Source organism: Gorilla gorilla, chromosome 11, assembly GCF_029281585.2.
Source record: "Gorilla gorilla gorilla isolate KB3781 chromosome 11, NHGRI_mGorGor1-v2.1_pri, whole genome shotgun sequence".
NCBI lineage: Eukaryota > Metazoa > Chordata > Mammalia > Primates > Hominidae > Gorilla > Gorilla gorilla.
The window spans coordinates 37,850,141-37,872,180 of record NC_073235.2 but is presented as its reverse complement, the minus strand read 5'-3'; the positions used below and the strand labels follow the sequence as shown (position 1 = coordinate 37,872,180).

Genomic DNA, 22,040 nt, shown 5'->3' with positions numbered 1-22,040 from the left:
TGATATGGAAAATGCAAAAGTGATATGTCTTAGTATTATTGAATTTATTTGTCTAATTATTTCATTCTACAAACTTTATTTGGGATCATAGCACAGGGAATGAATAAGACACATTCCATGCCCTTACCAATCTCATGATATGGTAAGAGACATAAATATGTAAATGAATAATTTATTGACAGCAAGATACAGAATATTACAGATGTATGAATTATAGAAATCTAAAGATCAGGGATCATTTTAGCTTAATGGTTCTTGATGTGAGGTGGTACCCGCTTCTTCTAACCACACTTCACATTTTATCACCTCAGGTCCAGGAAGCTTTTTGTTGTCACAAAAGCTTCGGACTCCACTGTCCTTTAATGGGTAGGACCAGGAAATGAAGCTCTGCAGTGCACTGAACAGCCCTGTTAAGTCTGTTCTGCTACTGGTATTTTGAGCAGGAGGGCCTGTTCAGTGCACTGCAGAGCTTCACTTAGTCCTGCTCAAAATACCAGTAGCATCTGGATTGAAAAACTGCTATCCTATTTGTGTGAAAGTTTCATTGAATAGTCAACTAATATTTAAGTATCCATTTTATGCATGATCCTAGGTGCATAGAAGCAAATATTGTTAGAAAGTAATGTGGCTTGCTGGATGTCAAAATCTTTCAAAGATCATTTAACTAAAATTTTGGTGTTGGTTAACCAAAACTGTAAATTTTGGATCCTGGTTTATTATATTTGAGGATTGTGAAATCTTCAGAGTTTCAGTAGTAGTACCATCTCCTTTTATTTTTCCTCTATTCTTCTTTCTTCTCCTCTGTATTTTTTTCCAAGAGAGTTGTATTGTTTATGATAACGTCATTACTGAGATATTTTTTAAGTACATGGATTTTCTTTTCTAGGAGAATGTCGACCAGTAAAGTGACAGTTCTGGGTTATGGTCTCCTAACCGCAGATGCAAAGACTTTGATAGATGCACTGAATAATCAGAACTTCAAAGTAGTTATAGTGGATGAATCACACTACATGAAATCCAGAAATGCAACTCGCAGCAGGATTTTATTGCCAATAGTACAGAAAGCCAGACGAGCCATTCTTCTTACAGGAACACCAGCTTTAGGAAGGCCTGAAGAGGTATTACAATCCTTATACTTCGAACTTAAAAAGAAGAGAAGGGGGTTGGGGGGGTATTGAGTCAACCACCTGTTTTGCAATTTTTAATTTCAAATTAGATGCCTCAAATGCTAGAGGAGTACATTGGGAATTTCTAGATAGTACATATGTTTTATCATGGCTATTTTAATCTATTTACATTTAAGCCTTAGCCAAGCTTGTAGGTATGTATAAAACGTAGCTTTTACCTTTATTATAAGGCTTCCATATTTAGTACAACTTTATAATATTCTTCACAATGTGTTCCTGAGGTTCTTCTATGGTCTTAATCTTCATTTATCCTATCTATTTTACATTATAAGCTTCTTAGGATTGGGATTGGATCTACCTTATTTCTTTTACAATGCATTTCAGAGCTTCTCTCTGTTCTTCTTTCACTTTAAGAGTCACATTTGGAAAAGTAAAGAGAAACTAAAACTTACGTGCAGACCAGATAAGGTATCTGCTTAGAATGAAAGAATAAGTCATGTGTTTGATACCCCATTTAGCTTTTGCTACTCTAAGAGATGGGTAGTACGTGGAGTGGTTAAAGGGTTAGGAAGAAGACATGATGGAATAAATGTCTGTAAGGTTTAGTGTTGTTTAAGGAGGCTCTGTTTACTAATGAACACTGAATCTTAGAAAAACATGGGCTGTCATGTAGGGTTGCTGGGAGAATTAAAGCTAATACTGCTTTGAAAGTTCCTCACCCTATGCCTTGTCACATAGTAAGCACTCAACATATGGTAGCCAATGTTATATTAATTTTTGAGCCAAGCCTGGGTGACAGCTATTATCATTGCCCTGTCTAACAGTATTACCTAAGCTCTGCTTTTCAATTCTATCCTGGAAATCTTGTGAGATACATATAAAAGTACATAGATAGTGATGATAAAATGCTTAATTTTACCTTTTATAGTTTTTACTCTTGGATGCCCACTGACAGTGCTGTAGCTCCAGGTAATTGACATTATGTCTGCAAATTATGTCAATGAATAATGGGGTGATGATATACTTAAAAAAAATCATGAAACGTATCCTTCAAGATACTCAGTCCTACTGAGTCCAGCGAGTCGGCTGGACTCAGTAGCTCATACCTGTAATCCCAGCACTTTGGGAAGCCGAGGCGAGTGGATCACTTGAGGCCAGGAGTTCAAGACCAGCCTGGCCAACATGGTGAAACCCCATCTTTACTAAAAACACAAAAATTAGCTGGGCATGGTGGCCTGTGCCTGTAGTTTAGCTACCCGGGAGGCTGAGGCAGGAAAATCACTTGAACCCAGGAGGCAGAGGTTGCAGTGAGTTGAGATCTCACCATTGCACTCCAGTCTGGGCGACAGAGTGAGACTCTGTCTCAAAAATAAAAGGGAGTATACAAAAGATACATACGTTTCAAATGATAATAATAAAATGAATACTCATCTACTTATAATCGAGCATAAGAAATAGAACATTAACAGTACAACAGTGGCTCTTACATCCTACTCTGATCACATGTCAGTACTTTTCACTCTTTACCTGTGGTAGCCACTATTCAAAGCAAGGGTAAATACCAATTTTGTGGGTCCTGATGATTGTATAATTTGTGTTTGGGATTTTTTTCTAAGAAAAAGAATATAAAATTAGAAATTCTAAGTTTGGAGTTTTAAAATTAGGAAGTGTGAGTTCTCTAATTTTTTCTTTCTTTCTTTTCTTTTCTTTTTTTTTTTTTGAGACAGAGTCTCACTCTGTTGCCCAGGCTGCAGTGCAGTGGCATGATCTCGGCTCACAGCAACTTCTACCTCCCAGGTTCAAGCAATTCTTCCGCCTCAGCCTCCCGAGTAGCTGGGATTGCAGGCGCATGCCACCACGCCCGGCACATTTTTGTATTTTGAGTAGAGACGGGATTTTACCATGTTGGCCAGGCTGGTCTCAAACTCCTGGCCTCAAGTGATCTGCTCGTCTTAGCCTCCCAAAGTGCTGGGATTACAGTTTTGAGCCACCACACCCAGTCTATTTCCACTCTTATCTTTATTGTGACCTTCCTTCTATTTGCTGTGGGTTGTTTGCTCTTACTTTTCCAGTGTGTTAAGGTGAAAAATTAGGTTATTGATTTGAGTTCTTCTTGTTTAACATAGTCATATGCAACTATTAATTTCCCTCTAAGCACTATTTTTGCTGCAACTCATGTTTTGGTATGTTGTGTTCTCAATTTCCTTTATCTCAAAATGTTCTCTAATTTCCTTTGTGATTTCTTCTTTGGCCCATTGGTTATTTCTGAATATGTTGTCATATTAAATGGATATAAAGCACTGAAGTCACTTTAGAAAAATTTAGGAGTTACTTAAAATGTTACTGTATGACCCAACGATTTTATTCTTAGGTATATACCCAAGAGAACTGAAAACAGGCCGGGAGCAATGGCTCACGCCTGTGATCCCAGCACTTTGGGAGGCTGAGGCGGGCAGATCACGGGGTCAGGAGATCAAGACCAAGGTGAAACCCCGTCTCTACTAAAAAATACAAAAAAATTAGCCAGGCGCGGTGGTGGGCGCCTGTAGTCCCAGCTACTCTGGAGGCTGAGGCAAGAGAATGGCGTGAACCCAGGAGGCGGAGCTTGCAGTGAGCCGAGATCGCACCACTGCACTCCAGCCTGGGCGACAGAGCAAGACTCCGTCCCAAAAAAAAAAAAAGAGAACTGAAAACAAATTCTCACCAAAAATTATATACTCATGTGTATAGTTACATAGTAGCATTATTCATGATATTCAAAAAGTGGAAACAAGTAAAATGCCCATCAGTTGATGAATGTATAAACAAATGTGATATAGCCATACAGTGGAATTATTTGGACCTAAAGAGGAATGAAAATACTATATGTGTTACAACATGAATTAACTTTGAAAGCACTATGCTGGGTGAAATAAACCAGATACAAAAGGCTACATATTGTATAATTCTATTTATATGAAATGCCCAGAATAGGCAAATTCATAGAGACAGAAAGTGGGTTAGTAGTTGGCAGGATTGGAAGAGAGGAGAAATAGGCAGTGACTACTAATGGGTGTGGAGGTTTTTTGGGGGGTGATAAAAATATTATAGAATTAGTCATGATTGGTGCACAACTATGTGAATCTATTGAAAGCCACTGAATTATGTTCTTTCAAAGTTTGAATAGTATATGAATTATATGTCACAATAAAGCTGTTGGTTTTTAAAAATATATTAAAATAACAGTGAGACAGTCCTGTGTGTAGCCTATCAGAGCTGTAAAAATGAAAAGATTTCATGATACTATTGATGGGAGTGTAAATTGGGATAATCTTCTTACTGGGCAACATGGTAACATTATCAAACTTTAAAACAGCATATACCTTAGAATCAGCTATTCCATTTCTAAATATAATCCTACATCACCTCTAATAGAAATGCAAATGGATGGATGAATGAATGGATGGATGGATGGATAGATAGATGATTAATAGATACAGATATAAATATATGTACTATACCTATATATTCATATATATATATACACACACAGTTATATGAAGTTGTTAATATTAGTAACTTCATAAAAGCTAGAAATAGGCTGGGCGTGGTGGCACATGCCTGTAATCCCAGCACTTTGGGAGGCCAAGGCGGGTGGATCACGAGGTCAGGAGATCGAGACCATCCTGGCTAACAAGGTGAAACCCCGTCTCTACTAAAAATACAAAAACAAAATTAGCCGGGCATGGTGGTGGGCATCTTGTACTCCCAGCTACTCGGGAGGCTGAGGCGAGAGAATGGCGTGAACCCAGGAGGCGGAGCTTGCAGTGAGCCAAGATCACGCCACTGCACTCCAGCCTGGGCGACAGAGCGAGACTCCGTCTCAAAAACAAAAAACAAAACAAAACAAAAGCTAGAAATAGCCTATATGTCCAATATCAGGAGTCTGTTTAAATCTTCTACAGTACATCTACATCATAATTGGTTGCTATTCAGTTTTTAAGCAGTGCATTATTATTATATTGTCTATATAAGGTTTTAAAAGTAAAAATAGACACGTGTAATTTAAGTGTCTGAGACATGTTTTATGGGACAAAATTCTAGTGTAACAATATATATGATATGATCCTCCTTATGTGAATAAAAGCATAAACATATGCTTATATCAACATAGAAAAATGTATAAATGTATATTTATACAACAGATAACGGTTATCCCTGATGAATAGTAGTGAGGGGATTTGAGGAAGAAACAGTTGGATTTTCTTTTATACTTCCTACTATTTTGTTAAATGGTTTTATCATTGTAATAATAATTTACTTGAAAATATTACAACATACTACAAACACTTGTATTATTATAGCTTTTTATGCAGATTGAAGCTCTCTTTCCACAAAAATTTGGAAGATGGACCGACTATGCAAAAAGATACTGTAATGCACACATCAGGTAAGTTAAACTATTTTCCGTAAATTTTTTCCTCACATGTTTACTGTGAACATTGCTTTATTAATCATTCTTTTTTTTTTGAGACAGAGTCTCACTCCCATCGCCCAGGCTGGACTGCAGTGGTACCATCATGGCTCACTACAATCTCTGCCTCCTGGGTTCAATTGATTCTTCTGCCTTAGCCTCCTGAGTAGCTGGGATTACAGGCATGCGCAACCATGCCCGGCTAATTTTTGTTATTTTTACTAGAGATGGGGTTTCACCATGTTGGCCAGGCTGGTCTCAAACTCCTGACCTCAGGTGATTTGCCTGCCTTGGCCTCCCGAAGTGCTGGGATTACAGGCTTGAGCCACCACGCCCAGCCTATTATTCATTTTAAATGCTGCATCTATTCTACTGTTTAGAATTTATTTATGCAGTCTACTCTTATTGGACGTTTGTAGTATATAGCTGTGCATACAATGCAGCAATGAATATCTTTGCACATGTTGAGAGGTAGTATTTTATAGTTCTGAAGAGCATGGAAATTTAGAGCTAGACCACCTGTGTTTTATTTTCACGTCTACTATTGCCGAACGCTTCATTTTAGAAAAGTAACTTTATCTCCTCATACCTCAGTTTCTTCAGCTCAAAAAAAATGGCAAATTATTATGCCTGCCTTGGAGAGTTATTATGAGACTTATATTAACTAATATTTCTAAAGTGCTTGAACAGTGACCATACATAGGGAGTACTTGATAATTGTTAGTTATTTTAGTATTTCATGCCATATGCATAGGGGAAAAATCTAAGATAAAGTTATAGAAGTGAAATTGCTAGTTTAAAGGGCATGTGCATTTTTATATTATTAGATTTTTCCAAATCATACTCCACGGAAGGTATAGCTTTTTATATTTCCACCAGCTTAGTGTCAGATTGTTTCTTTTTCCATACTTTTCAAACACAGTGAAATGTGAATTATTTTATTTTTGCCAGTGTGAACTGATAGTAGCTTGTGACATTTGCCCATTATGTCATTAAATGCATTTGAGCATTATTTTTTCACACATATGAGTAATTTGTACTTTTTTTCTGTCAGTTGTCTATGTGTGCTGTTTGCCCTTCTGTCTATTAAATGTATTGGCTTTTTTCTTGATATGCTGAAAATCTTCATATATTACAAAAATAATCTCTTTATATGTGATATGAGTCTCTCATGTTTTGTTTCCCAATGCATTTTTTTTTTATAATTCCTTTAAATAACACCACATGGTCATGGTTTTCTGATGCTTTTTAAAGGGCTCCAAAGTACAAAGATAGAATTCTTCTAAATTGTTTCTATGAAGTCAGTCTAACACTTAATACCAAAATCAGACAAGATAGCACAAAAAATGAAAACGAGACTACAAATGCAGAAATCCTCAATATTAATAGATTAATGAAATCCAGAAACTCATTAAAAACCTAATATATTGATTATATGCAAATGGCATTCACATTAGGAATTCAAGGAAAGTTGAATATTAAGAAAGACAGAAATATAATTCACCATATTAATAATGACAAAGAGAAACCTCATCATCTCTATATGTGCTGGAAGTCCTTAGGTAAAATATAGCATTTACCCTCCCTGTTTTTTTTTTTTTTTGGAGACAGAGTCTCACTCTGTTGCCCAGTCTGGAGTGCAGTGGCACAGTCACGGCTCACTGCAACCTCTGCCTCCCGGGTTCAAGCAGTTCTCCTGCCTCAGCCTCCAAGTAGCTGGGACTACAGCCGTGTGCTGCCGTGCCCTGCTAATTTTTTTTTTTTTTTTTTTTTTTTTTTGGATTTTTAGTAGAGACAGGGTTTCGCCATATTGGCCAGGCTGGTCTTGAATTCCTGACCTCAGGTGATCCACCTGCCTCAGCCTCCCAAAGTGCTGGGATTACAGACATGAGCTACCATGCCCAGCCAACATTTACCCTTGATTACAGTTTTTAATAAATTTAGGGTATATATGTATATGTGTGTCTTTACATATATATAAGTGTATATATGTTTATGGGTGTCTTTCAATCCCAAAGCACTACCACATGAAACACTAAAATCCAGAAAAGGATGTTCACTATTACCACAGCTTACCTGTACTCTGGAGAACTGATAATTCAATTACTCAAAAGAAAAATAAGAGGATATGAGGCTAATTTTGTCAGGAAAAAATTTTTTTACTTAAAAAAAAAAGAAAAAAGACGGGCACAGTGACTCACGCCTGTAATCCCAGCACTTTGGAAGGCCAAGGTAGGACAGTCACTTGAGGCCAGGAGTTTGACACTAGCCTAGGCAACATAGTGAGACCCCATCTATTAAAAGAGGTAAACATTTTCAAGAAAGAAAAAGTTATCATTATTTACAGCTGATGTTATTTATTTGGAAGACTGAGAGTCAGCTGAAACATGTTCAAAACAAGAATAGATTAAGATATCCTAGCACAAAGTTACTATTAAAAAGTCAGTTGTCGGCCAGGCGTGGTGGCTCATGCCTATAATCCCAGCACTTTGGGAGGCCGAGGTGGACAGATCACTATTGGGGGAACCGGCCCCCAATATTTCAATGTAGGTTCTTTTCTATTTTCCCTAAGTGTTGGCCGGTCTGAGAAATAAAGGGAAAGAGTACAAAAGAGAGAAATTTTAAAGCTGGGTGTCCAGGGGAGACATCACATGTTGGCAGGTTCCGTGATGCCCCCTGAGCCGTAAAACCAGCAAGTTTTTATTAGCGATTTTCAAAGGGTAGGGAGTGTACGAATAGGCTGTGGGTCACAGAGATCACATGCTTCAAGGGCAATAAAATATCACAAGGCAAATGGGTAGGGCAAGGTCATAAGGCCAGGGTGAAACTAGAATTGCTGATTAAGTTCATGTCCCACTGTGCACCCATTGTCTTTGATAAACATCTTAACAGGGTTCAAGAGCAGAGAACCAGTCTGACTAGAATTTGCCAGGCTGGAATTTCCTAATCCTAGTAAGCCTGGGGGCGCTGCAGGAGACCAGGGTGTGTTTCATCCCTATCTACAACTGCATAAGGCAGACAATCCCAGAGCGGCCATTTTAGAGGCTCCCCGCCCCGCCCTGGGAATGCATTATTTTCCCAGGGCTGTTAATTATTAACATTCCTTACTGGGGAAAGAATTCAGCGATATTTCTCTTACCCGTTTTCAGCAATAAGAGAAATACAGCTCTGTCCTGCCTGGCTCCCAAGCAGTCAGACCTAATGGTTATCTCCCTTGTTCCCTGAACATCACTGTTATCCTGTTCTTTTTTCAAGGTGCCCAGATTTCATATTGTTCAAACACACATGCTCTACAAACAATTTGTGCAGATAATGCAATCATCACAGGATCCTGAGGTGACATGCATCCTCAGTTTACAAAGATGATGGGATTAAGAGATTAAAGTAAACACAGGGACAGGAAATTATAAGAGTATTGATTGGGGAAGTGATACATGTCCGTGAAGTCTTCACAATTTATGTTCTTCTGCTGTGGCTTCAGCCAGTCCCTCTGTTCGGGGTCCCTGACTTCCCACAACAGATCACGAGGTCCAGAGATCGAGACCATCCTGGCTAACATGATGAAACCCCGTCTCTACTAAAAGAAACAAGAAAAAAAATTAGCCAGGTGTGGTGGCGGGCACCTGTAGTCCCAGCTACTCTGAGGCAGGAGAGTGGCGTGAACCCGGGAGGTGGAGCTTTCAGTGAGCCGAGATAGCGCCACTGCACTCCAGCCTGGGCAGCAGAGCAAGACTCCGTCTCAAAATCAATCAATCAATCAGGAAATAGTCAGTTGTCTTTCTCTACACAAATAATAAATATTTCTAAAATACAATGAAGATAAAAGATATAAGACTCAAGAATATTACTAAAGGACATATAAAAAGATAAATAAAAAGACATACTCCTGTTTGATGAAAAGACTTGGTATTATAAAGACTTTACTGTTTTTTTTGAGACGGAATCTCACTCTGTTGACCAGCCTGGGGTGCAATGGTGCGGTCTTGGCTCATTGCAACCTCCACCTCCTAGGTTCAAGCAATTCTCCTGCCTCAGCCTCCCGAGTAGCTGAGATTACAGGTGCGTGCCGCCACCACACCTGGCTAATTTTTGTATTTTTACAAAATACAAAAAATACATGGTTTCCCCAGGTTGGCCAGGCTGGTCTTGAACTCCTGACCTCATGATCTGCCTGCCTCAGCCTCCCAAGTTGCTGGGATTACAGGTGTGAGCCACCTCACCCGGCCAAGATTTTACTTTTTTCTGAACTTATTCGTAGATATAATATATTCAAATAAGAATATTTTTCTTGTAGATCCAGAAAATTGATTCTAAATATTATTTGAAAAAATAAGTAAGCAACAATTGCCAAGAAGGTTATGAAAAACTAGAGTATTAAAAAAAGGGGGTTGGGCGCAGTAGCTCACGCCTGTAATCCTAGCACTTTGAGAGGCCGAGCCAGGTAGATCACCTGAGGTCAGGAGTTCGAGACCAGTTTGGCCAACATGGTGAAACCCCATCTCTAATAAAAATACAAAAATTAGCTGGGCGTGGTGGTGGGCACCTGTAATCCCAGCTACTCAGGAGGCTGAGGCAGAAGAATCACTAGAACTGAGGAGGCAGAGGTTGTAGTGAGCCGAGATCGCGCCATTGCCCTCCAGCCTGGGCGACAAGAGCAAGACTCTGTCTTAAAAAAAAAAAAAGAAAAAGAAAAGGGACAGGGATTCTTTCTCTTCTTCTTACACAACAATAAATTCCAGATGAATAAAATATTTAAACATTATTAAATAAAACCCTAAATAAAACATAGAGGAATTCTTTTATAACTTTGTTTTAGGGAAGTCATAAAAAGGAATATATTTGATTGCGTAAGAATTTAAAAGGTGTCACCCTTCTAGAAAATATATATAAAGTAACAAATTTCTAATTAAGGAAAAATTATTTATGTGTTGCAAATTAAAGAGAAGGCTAATTTCAGTGACTGAGAAAAATGTGAAAAAAATGTAAACAAATAATTGATAGAAAAGGAAATACAAATAGGTTTTAACTGCATAAATCTAATTGATAAGAGGAATTTAAATTGAAACTACAGTAAGACAAAGTTTTACCTATTACAGTTATAAAAATTATAACATTTAACAAAACAGTATATCAATGAGCATATGAAGAAACAAACTGTCTTACATTGTTGAAAGGAATGTTATGGCTATACCATCTGTTTTGGGGTTTTTTTGAGACAGGGTCTTGCTTTGTCACCCAGGTTGGAGTGCAGTGGCACAATCATGGCTCAGTGCAGCCTCAACTGCCTTGGCTCAGGTGATCCTCCCACCTCGGTCTCCCTAGTAGCTGGGACTACAGGGATGCACTACCATGTCTGGCTAATTCTTTGTTTTTTTTGTTGTTTTTTTTTTTTCAGATGGAGTCTTGCTGTGTCACCCAAGCTGGAGTGCAGTGGCACGCTCGCTGCAACCTCTGCCTCCCGGGTTCAAGCGATTCTCCTGCCTCAGCCTCCCAAGTAGCTGGGATTACAGGCATGCACCACCACACCCAGCTAATTTTTGTATTTTTAGTAGAGACGGGTTTTACCACATTGGCGAAGCTGTTCTCGAACTCCTGACCTCAGGTGATCCGCCCACCCTGGCCTCCCAAAGTGCTGGGATTACAGGCGTGAGCCACCACACCTGGCAATTAAAAAATTTTTTTTTGTAGAGACGGGGTGTCAGTATGTTGCCCAGCCTTGTCTGGAACTCTGGGCTTCAGCGATCCTCCCACCTCAGCATCCTTAAGTGCTGGAATTACAGTCATGAGCCACCCTGCCTGGCCTATACCGTCTATTGATAGAAATTTCACTATACCTACCAAACATTGAAAAGCCCATACATTTATTCTAGCAATTAAAATATAAGTTTATCTTACACTTGTTCATATATACTATTGTATGTAATTGTTCATGTATGTTCTTATACATGTGTTATTCACATATTTATTAAATACACAACATATAGATATACACATACACACATATGCACATGTATGCAAAATTGAAATTGCATGTTTAGTAAATAATACATGATTGGATAACAACTAGTTGTAGAGAACTTACTGTAAATTATTGTACCTCCATACAGTGGAATACTGTGTAATCTTGATGCAACTCATTTCCAAGATACAGTGTTGAAAGAAAAGGAAATTACAGAAAATTGTGTTGTCTTTTGTATTTTTTAAAATGTATATGTGTAAAACACACGCACTGATTTTCCCTGGATGTCTTGAAATTGTCAACATGGTAGCCTCTGATGCCCCTGACCCAACTGACAGTCTCTGAGACTTCTCTATAGAAGCCACGTGGCACTGTGGAGTCCACTTTGCATGCTGTTAGTTTAACTGTTCAGCATAGTGTGATTACCCAGCTGTCTGGAGATTTATAACAAGAGTCCAGTTTGCAGTGGCAAGTGATCAGATTGATAGGGAACTTGACCTGCATTGTATTCCTCATTGGAGTGAGTTACTAGCTAGAAGCTCTTTGAGGGCAGAACGCTTGTTTTTTCCAGTATTCTATTCCCAATGGCTAACACGGCACCTGGCACATGATATCCAATGTTTATTGAATTATTGAATACTGGATCTGGGTTTTTTTTGTATGCTAGATCGATGTAACTTCTTGACATGAATAACATCATTCATCTGCTAAATTCACAGATGTTGTCAAACTAATGGGGTTACTCAGATATAACTTAAAATTGCTCTGAAAATTGACATAGTATTAAAAAATACGCAGCACAATCATCTTGGAGAAGCATTTCTTATACTTTAGATTTGGAGCTTCTGGAATAAAATGGCTGAACTAAGTGATTTGGATAATCTTTCCCAGCTCAAAGTTTGGTTTCTTCATATTGACTTTAAAAATCATGAGCAAAACAGGGATTCTTCTTATATTAAGTAAAATACTAAGAGGAGTACTTACATAACTGACACTGTTACATTTATTTTACTTCTTCTGTATAAAAGAAAAAAATGGAAAAACTAGTATAATTTGGCTACTTTCTATTAAGAATTTTAATTTAATATAGTTTTGTGACTTGGACTGAGAGAGTTCTGTGACACAAAGTTCTTAGTTGTTTTTCTAGTAACTGGGGGCATAATTAATTTGCTAACATCAGTTTTGATTAAACTATAAATTCATTTAGATGCTAGTTTGACCAAAGTAATAACTCTTTGGTCTTTACCAAGTGATTTTTTTTAACAGTGCATGGAAATGACTATAATGATTTTGCTACAGTGCCACAAATTAATATCCCTTCCCTCCACTAGGAAATCAACAGCAGCAAATGTAGTTAACACTCTTAGTTGTCTACCCCGTCTTCCTTCCAAACAGGTTTCTGATTTACTTCAGTTATATATACATATCTATAGGACTCTGGGGAAGTTGACTTTGTATCCTTTTTCCCTGATGGATTCTGGTCATTCTAAGCCAGTTAACACACAGTATTCTTCAGACAACTGTTAACGGTCTAGGGTTGTTCTTGTGCCAAGCATGCTGAAGAAAGGCTTTATTTCAAGGATGGAGGACAAGATAAGCATCTTAAGCTGAATATGAACAAAGAAGCATGTTGTCCTACCTGCTTCTGGTAGCTGTCTTCTGACCATGGTGGGTATCGGGTTTAGATGAGGCAAGCTTTTTAATGGCACAGTGACAAGGTGCAAGGAATACAAGAGTTGACCAATCCAGGAGCCTTCCTGGACTCTGAATTCCTTTTATTCATGTTGTAAAACATTTCTTTTTTTATTAAACAGTCTTGATTCAGAGTTTCAGTTCCTTATAGCCAAAAACCATGGTTCCTGGCATGTCATTTCTAAATATTCATTTTGTTCCTATCATAGGTCTTTTTTTTTTCATGATGCTAGGTATTGGTGGGAAGCCCTTAATTGTAATTGTTGCAGACTGTAAATGCCAAAAATTTGCCCACATAAAACAAACATACTTACCTGCATTTATCTTTTGGAGTCTGGAACAACCCACGTGGTCAATAAGCATTTCTTTTTTTGTTTCCTGACTAGAACTTGTCATATGACAACAGAAAGAGGCAGTATACCTGTCTCTTTCTTACTTAATGCCTACCCTGTTTCATAAAAAAATTCATCTCTGTGAAATGCTTTATGATTGTGGAGGACACGTTCTGTTTTCTGGAGAAAGCCATTTCAAGATTAATATCATGCTTCTCAAAAGGCATTTTCTTTCAGGTTCCATTTCAGAAGTTTTATGTTATTCCTTTACTTCTTTACCTTGAAAGCACTATGGTTCCATAGACTCTAACTCAGCTCAAGTCACTTCCTGGCATTTTATGTTAGTCTGTGGAGTGCTATATATTTTTCCATAATGTTTTGATTCTGTGAAGGTGTCATTTTCACACTATAATTTTGCAGAATGCAAATTTTGGTTAGTTATTCAGTTCTAGACCCATATTTTATATTTGAAATGTCATGACTGTATTCAAAATAAGTTAAGTGAAGCTTCAGCAAAAATATAATTTTGCTTTTATAAAGTGTATTAAATACCTAAGTAATGACAAACAGAAATGTACTAATGCAAATGTAGTTCAGGGATGAGAAGTTAGGGTATAGGTAACCAGCTACCTGGTTTGACTTGAGACAGACAGCAGAAGTATTACTCAACCAGAACATCTCTTATCCAAAATGCCTTACATCATTCACTTTACAGGGTTATATTTAGAAGAAACTATAAATACAAATATGATTTGGAGAAGGCAACATACTCAGTTGTCAACCATTAGCACATTGAATGATCAATTGTTAAAGCTAAAAGACTTTGGAGATCACCCATTTTTATAAGCACTTGGTGGGTTTAAATGGCTTGCTCTATCTCACTTCCTTTTATGTTGTTTTTTTTTTTTCCCCTGGAAGTAATGAAAACTTAGGGAATGGCAACTTTAATAAATATTCTTTTACATAGAAAAAGAGAACACATAGATAACCCAGCCAAGCATCCTGTTACCAGCAGCTGTCTTCAAAAAGTATGCTGTGAGAAGACATGTTGGTCTTCCCTAATATTATGTTTTTGTTTTTGTTGTTTTGTTTTGTTTTGTTTTATTTGAGACGGAGTCTTGCTCTTTTGCCTGGGTTGGAGTGCAGTGGTGCAATCTCTGCTCGCTGCAACCTCCGCTTCCCTGGTTCAAGAGATTCTCCTGCCTCAGCCTCCCAAATAGGTGGGACTGCAGGCATGTGTCACCACACCAGGCAAATTTTTGTCTTTTTAGTGGAAACAGGGTTTCACCATGTTGGCCAAGCTGGTCTCGAACTCCAGACCTCAAGCCATCTGCCCCCCTCAGCTTCCCAAAATGCTAGGATTTACAGGCATGAGGCACAGCGCCCAGCCTCTTCCAATGGTGTGTTAATGTTATGTTTGAATTACTGTTGAATTACTATGTTAATGTAATGTTATGTTTGAATTACTGTTAAGATATTCTAGACACTATTCTGTGTGACACAGAATAGTGTCTAGAATATCTTAACAGTAATTCATCAATTTTTAAAATGTTATTTGTCATTGATATTTTGTACCATTTCCACCTCTAAGGAGAATTCGTTGTCTAAATTTTTATGAGAGGAAAAATGCTGCATGATAATACAAATTAAAAGTGTTTATAGACATACCTAAAGATTGTTAATTAATGGGTCATTGTCAGCTTCAAGAAATGTCTCAAGGGAGAGCATCAGGATAAATAGCTAATGCATACGGGGCTTAATACCTAGGTGATGGGTTGATAGGTACAGCAAACCACATGGCACTCATTTACCTGTGTAACAAACTGCACATCCTGCACATGTATCCTGGAACTTAAAATTAAATTAAATTATTTTTATTTTTATTTTTTAAATTTATTTATTTTTGAGATGGAGTCTTGCTCTGTCGCCCAGGCTGGAGTGCAGTGGTGCAATCTCAGCACACTGAAACCTCTGCCTCCCAGGTTCAACCGATTCTCTTGCCTCAGCCTCCTAAGTAGCTGGGACTACAGGCGCGCGCCACCATGCCTGGCTAAATTTTTGTATTTTTAGTAGAGACGGGGTTTCACCATGTTAGCCAGGATGGTCTCGATCTCCTGACCTCGTGATCCACCTACCTCGGCCTCCCCGAGTGCTGGGATTATAGACGTGAGCTACCGCGCCTGGCCTAAATTAAATTAAATTTTAAAAAATGTCTCTCATGGAATTGCACTGTCCCTCCTTTGTCCTCAGCATTGTTGCATTTAATGTTCTCACCCATGGCTAAATAGAGGTTGTGTCTATTCCATTTGCAAATGGTTCGAATCTGAGAGAAATAGTTAACATAGTGGATGGCAGAGATATGTTTGAAAAATAATTAGATAAATATTAATAGAATATGTATTCTGCATTGAGACTTAGAAAGTCAGCTTTGTGTGGAAGGGATTTGAGAAACTCTCACCTATTTATCAATAGTTCAGTTCTAAAAGATTTGTGGTTTTGAATAACCTTAGGCTAAATTGGAGTAAGGGGTGCTTCTACTCCATTCATTGATTAGACTGCATTTAGAGTACAGTTTAATTTTGAATTTATCCATTCATTCTGAAAGTATTTTAGGATGCCTCTTACATGCTAAGCCATGTAGTAGCCATCAGATATGCATTAGGGAACAAGACCCACATAGTCCAGCCTTCACTGAGTTTTCAAGTCAAATACTAACCTAGTTGAATATTCTAGAACTAAAAGAAGAGAGTTTCAAGATAGTGATGGAGTTAGGTAGGGATAATATACAGAGTCTTGTTCTTCATCATAATGGCAATAAGAAGACATTGCAGGGTAGTTTGGTTTTTTAGTTATCAGTATTGTAGTTTTTTAATTGCAGTAAAATATGCATAACAAAATTTACCATTTAAGTATTTTTAAATGTACAATTCAGTAGATACAGTTGCCTGTATATGTTTTAGGTTTTTCAATTGCAGTAAAATATGTACAACAAAATTTACCATTTAAACATTTTTAAATGTACAATTCAGTGACTTTCAATACATTCTAATGTGTTTCAGTACATTCTGTTGTTGTGCAACCATTACCACTTTTCATCATCAGAGCTTTTTCATCATTGCAGATTGAAAGTCTGTACCCATTAAATAATTGACCCCATTTCCGCCTCCCCTAGTCCCTATAATGTAAAACTTAAAGCATGAAACATACATCATTAGATTTACAAATTTGATTTATTATCTAAGATATTTCACATGGTTCAAAATTCTAACCTATGGAAGAGTATACACATTGAAAAATCCCTTTTACCTAAGTTCTCCCTATAGGCAACTGTACGTAGTTTTTAATCTTCCCTCAGAAACTGTGTTCATATTCAGGCAAATTCATTGTTTTAAAAAGATTGTAATATAAGCATAAACATTGTTTTGTACTTTCCCTTTTTGTCTTTTTTTCATATACATAAATGGTATACATTATGGTTGCATGTCATTATATCATTGGAAATATACTGTACTTTTGGGGATGGCAGGAAGTTGAGAGTTTGCATTGTACAGTTTATATTTTCTCTGTGGAATGGGAAGGACAATCATAGGTTCAGAGAAATGGAAAAATAGAGGGTTAAAGTTTTCATGAAAGTTGATGTGGTTTGAAATTTTACCAAATGAGAATGAGATTAGTGTGGTAGGATTGTTAACAGCTCTAGTAATCATTTGAGATCAGCAACTGCAGATTTGTAATGGAACCAGTTTTCTCTAAGGTACAGTTTCTCCAGCCACACCCAGCAGCCTGGATACAGGCATGGAAAAGGCTTCAGGCCTTTTTGATCCTGAAGTTGGATCCATTCAAGATTGGATTTTTTCAACAGCTTATGATGCATGGACTGTGGGACAAGGGAACTTAAACTATATTAATAAGAACAAAGGTAATATATGAACTCAGAAATCAACAGGGCTGAGGAAAGATGTGAAGACAGAAAAAATATAATGGATTTGGAAATTAGAGGAGTCAGTTGACTGAAATGTATTGATGCGATAGTAAAGACATAGTGAGTATGAATGAACAAGCACCTTCGAAGGATGGGGTAAGTAGAGAGTAGAGTGTCTGAATTTACCAGGTAGAACGGTTTCTTAGGACCTGGTTGTAACCATAGGGATAGTTGGAGTAGGTTTTAGAGGGTCATTGAAGACAATGAGTGTGAGGAACTAAGAGGGAACTAGAAGCCATGTTTTAAGAAGCATTTTAACAAATGAAAACATATCTGGAAAAGGGTGACCAGAATAATGAGAGGAATCTCATATTCAGTTCAAAAATGTCTAATGTTATTGATTGCCTACTATATTTAAGACATTATTTCAGAGCTGCCGGCACTACAAAGATGAATAAGACATAGTACTTGATCTTATGAAGCCTACAGGAATTTGAAAACGAGAAGCCCTAAGGGGAGCAGGTTTTTAAATATTTAAAGATCTGTCATATTCTAAAAGAATTAGACTTCTGTCTTTGTGGCCTCAGAGAGCAAAACTAGTATCAAGCAGTGGAACTTAATAGGGAGGTAGATTTTGGCTTAATATGAGTAAGAAGTTTTAAAATATATGTACTTCTGTATTAAGCACTATAACAATAAAAATGGAAAGGAAAAATACCATAATTCTACTATACTAATAAGTAAACTGTTTTCATTTTTTATTTCTACTCTTGTCTATAGATCTAATTATTTTTACATAGTTTTATCTATCTTACATGTAATGAATGCTATCATCTGCTAATTTTCTCTTAGGAATGCCTTGTCCCATGCGTTAACATTGTCTTTATAAGTTGTTTCATTTCCTTTACTTTTATTGATTTAAAGATAGTTTATTTCATTTTGGAAAGTTATTCATACTTATTTTTAACAAACCACACATAGAAAAAACATTTTCTTAAAAAAGTAAAAGTCTCCTAGTGTCTGATAAAACAGACTTTAAACCAACAAAGATCGAAAGAGACAAAGAAGACCATTACTATAATGGTAAATGGATCCATTCAACAAGAAGAGCTAACTATCCTAAATATATATGCACCCAATACAGGAGCACCCAGATTCATAAAGCAAGTCCTTAGAGAGCTACAAAGAGACCTAGACTCCCACACAATAATAATGGGAGACTTTTTAACACCCCACTGACAATATTAGACAGATAAGCGACACAGAAGATTAACAAGGATATCCAGGACTTGAACACAGTGCAGACCTAATAGACATCTACAGAACTCTCCACCCCAGATCAACAGAATATACATTCTTTTTAGCACCACATCACACTTACTGTAATATTGACCACATAATTGGAAGTAAAGCACTCCTCAGCAAATGTAAAAGAAATCACAACAAACTGTCTCTCAGACCACAGTGCAATCAAATTAGAACTCAAGATTAAGAAACTCACTCAAAACTGCACAACTACATGGAAACTGAACAGTCTTCTCCTGAATGACTAGTGGGTAAATAATGAAATGAAGGCAGAAATAAAGGTGTTCTTTGAAACCAATGAGAAAAAAGGCACAACATACCAGAATCTCTGGGACACATTTAAAGCAGTGTGTAGAGGGAAATTTATAGCACTAAATGCCCATAAGAGAAAGCAGGACAGATCTAAAATCGACACCCTAATATCACAGTTAAAAGAACTAGAGAAGCAAGAGCAAACAAATTCAAAAGCTAGCAGAAGGCAGGAAATAGTTTAACTAAGATCAGGGCAGAACTGAAGGAGATAGAGACACAAAAAACCAAAATCAATGATTCAAAAAATCAATGAATCCAGGAGCTGGTTTTTTGAAAAGATCAACAAAATTGATAGACTACTAGCAAGACTAATGAAGAAAAGAGAGAAGAATCAAATAGACGCAATAAAAAATGATAAAAGGGATATCATCACTGATCCCACGGAAATACAAACTACCGTCAGAGAATACTATAAACACCTCTACACAAATAAACTAGAAAATCTAGAAGAAATGGATAAATTCCTGGACACATACACCCTCCCAAGACTAAACCAGGAAGAAGTTGAATCTCTGAATAGACCAATAACAGGCTCTGAAATTGAGGCAAAAATAGTCTGCAAACCAAAAAAAGTCCAGGACCAGACAGATTCACAGGGAATTCTACCAGAATTACAAAGAGGAGCTCGTGCCATTCCTTCTGAAACTATTCCAGTCAATAGAAAAAGAGGGAATCCTCCCTAACTCATTTTATGAGGCCAGCATCATCCTGATACCAATGCCTAGCAGAGACATGACAAAAAACCAGAATTTTAGATGAGTATCCCTCCTGAACATCGATGCGAAAATCCTTAATAAAATACTGGCAAACTGAATCCAGCAGCATATCAAAGAGCTTATCCTCCACGATCAAGTCAGCTTCATCCCTGGGTTGCAAGCCTGGTTCAACATAACGCAAATCAATAAATGTAATCCATCACATAAACGGAACCAATGACAAAAGCCACATGATTATCTCAACAGATGCAAAAAGGCCTTCTACAAAATTCAACAGCCCTTCATGCCAAAAACTCTAACTAAACTAGGTATTGATGGAATGCATCTCAAAATAATAAGAGCTATTTATGATCAATCCACAGCCAATATCATACTGAATGGGTAAAAACTGGAAGCATTTCCTCTGAAAACTGGCACAAGACAAGGATGCACTCTCTCACCACTCCTATTCAACATATTGTTGGAAGTTCTGGCCAGGGCTATCAGGCAAGAGAAAGAAATAAAGGGTTTCAGTTAGGAAAAGAGGAAGTCAAATTGTCCCTGTTTGCAGATGACATGATTATATATTTAGAAAACCCCACTGTCTCAGCCCAAAATCTCCTTAAGCTGATAAGCAACTTCAGCAAAGTCTCAGAATATAAAATCAATGTGCAAAAATCACAAGCCTTCCTATACACCAATAACAGACAGAGAGCCAAATCATGAGTGAACTCCCATTCACAATTGTTACAAAGAGAATACAAAGGAATCCAACTTACGAGGGATGTGAAGGACCTCTTCAAGGAGAGCTACAAACCACTGCTCAATGAAATAAAAGAGGACACAAACAAATCGAAGAACATTCCATGCTCATGGATAGGAAGAATCAATATCATGAAAATGGCCATACTGCCCAAGGTAGTTTATAGATTCAATGCCATCCCCATCAAGCTACCAATGACTTTCTTCACAGAATTGGAAAAAACTACTTTAAAGTTCACATGGAACCAAAAAAGAGTCCGCATTGCCAAGACAATCCTAAGCAAAAAGAACAAAGCTGGAGGCATCATGCTACCTGACTTCAAACTATGCTGTAAGGCTACAGTAACCAAAACAGCATGGTACTGGTACCAAAACAGATATATTGAGCAATAGAACAGAACAGAGGCCTCAGAAATAACACCACACATCTACAACCATCTGATCTTTGACAAACCCGACAAAAGCAAATATGGGGAAAGGATTACCTGTTTAATAAATGATGCTTGAAAAACTGGCTAGCCATGTGTAGAAAGCTGAAACTGGATCCCTTCTTTACACCTTATACAAAAATTAATTCAAGATGGATTAAAGAGTTACATGTTAGACCTAAACTCATAAAAACCCTAGAAGAAAACCTAGGCAATACCATTCAGGACATAGGCATGGGCAAGGGCCTCATGACTAAAACACCAAAAGCAATGGCAACAAAAGCCAAAATAGACAAATGGGATCTAATTAAACTAAAGGGCTTCTGCACTGCAAAAGAAACTATCATCAGAGTGAACAGGCAACCTACAAAATGGGAGAAAATTTTTGCAATCTACCCATCTGAAAAAGGGCTAATATCCAGAATCTGCAAAGAACTTAAACAAATTTCCAAGAAAAAATCAACCCCAGCCAAAAGTGGGCAAAGGATATGAACAGACACTTCTCAAAAGAAGACACTTACGCAGCCAACAGACACATGAAAAAATGCTCATCATCACTGCTCATCAGAGAAATGCAAATCAAAACCACAATGAGATACCATCTCACACCAGTTAGAATGGCAATCATTAAAAAGTCAGGAAACAACACATGCTGGAGAGGACGTGGAGAAATAGGAATGTTTTTACAGTGTTTGTGGGAGTGTAAACTAGTTCAACCATTGTGGAAGACAGTGTGGCGATTCCTCAAGGATCTAGAACTAGAAATACCATTTGACCCAGTGATCCCATTTCTGGATATATACTCTAAGGATTATAAGTCATGCTGCTATAAAGACACATGCACACGTATCTTTATTGTGGCACTATTCACAATAGCAAAGACTTGGAACCAAACCAAATGTCCATCAATGATAGACTGGATTAAGAAAATGTGGTACATATACACCATGGAATGCTGTGCAGCCATAAAAAAGGATGAGTTCATGTCCTTTGCAGCGACGTGGATGAAACTGGAAACCATCATTCTCAAACTATCACAAGGACAGAAAACCA

At 37.5% G+C, this 22,040-nt stretch overlaps 1 protein-coding gene across 14 annotated transcripts in view; it reads left to right on the top strand.

Annotated features, from left to right (window-relative positions):
- Positions 1 to 22,040, top strand: part of ZRANB3 (zinc finger RANBP2-type containing 3) — a 368,239-nt gene that overhangs the window by 179,649 nt on the left and 166,550 nt on the right. For all 14 annotated transcript variants that reach the window (XM_055380837.2, XM_055380841.2, XM_055380840.2 and 11 more), the window contains 2 exons: positions 887 to 1,118; positions 5,471 to 5,556. In XM_055380837.2, the coding sequence (XP_055236812.1) occupies positions 887 to 1,118; positions 5,471 to 5,556 (318 nt within the window). The remainder of the gene's footprint in view (positions 1 to 886; positions 1,119 to 5,470; positions 5,557 to 22,040) is intronic.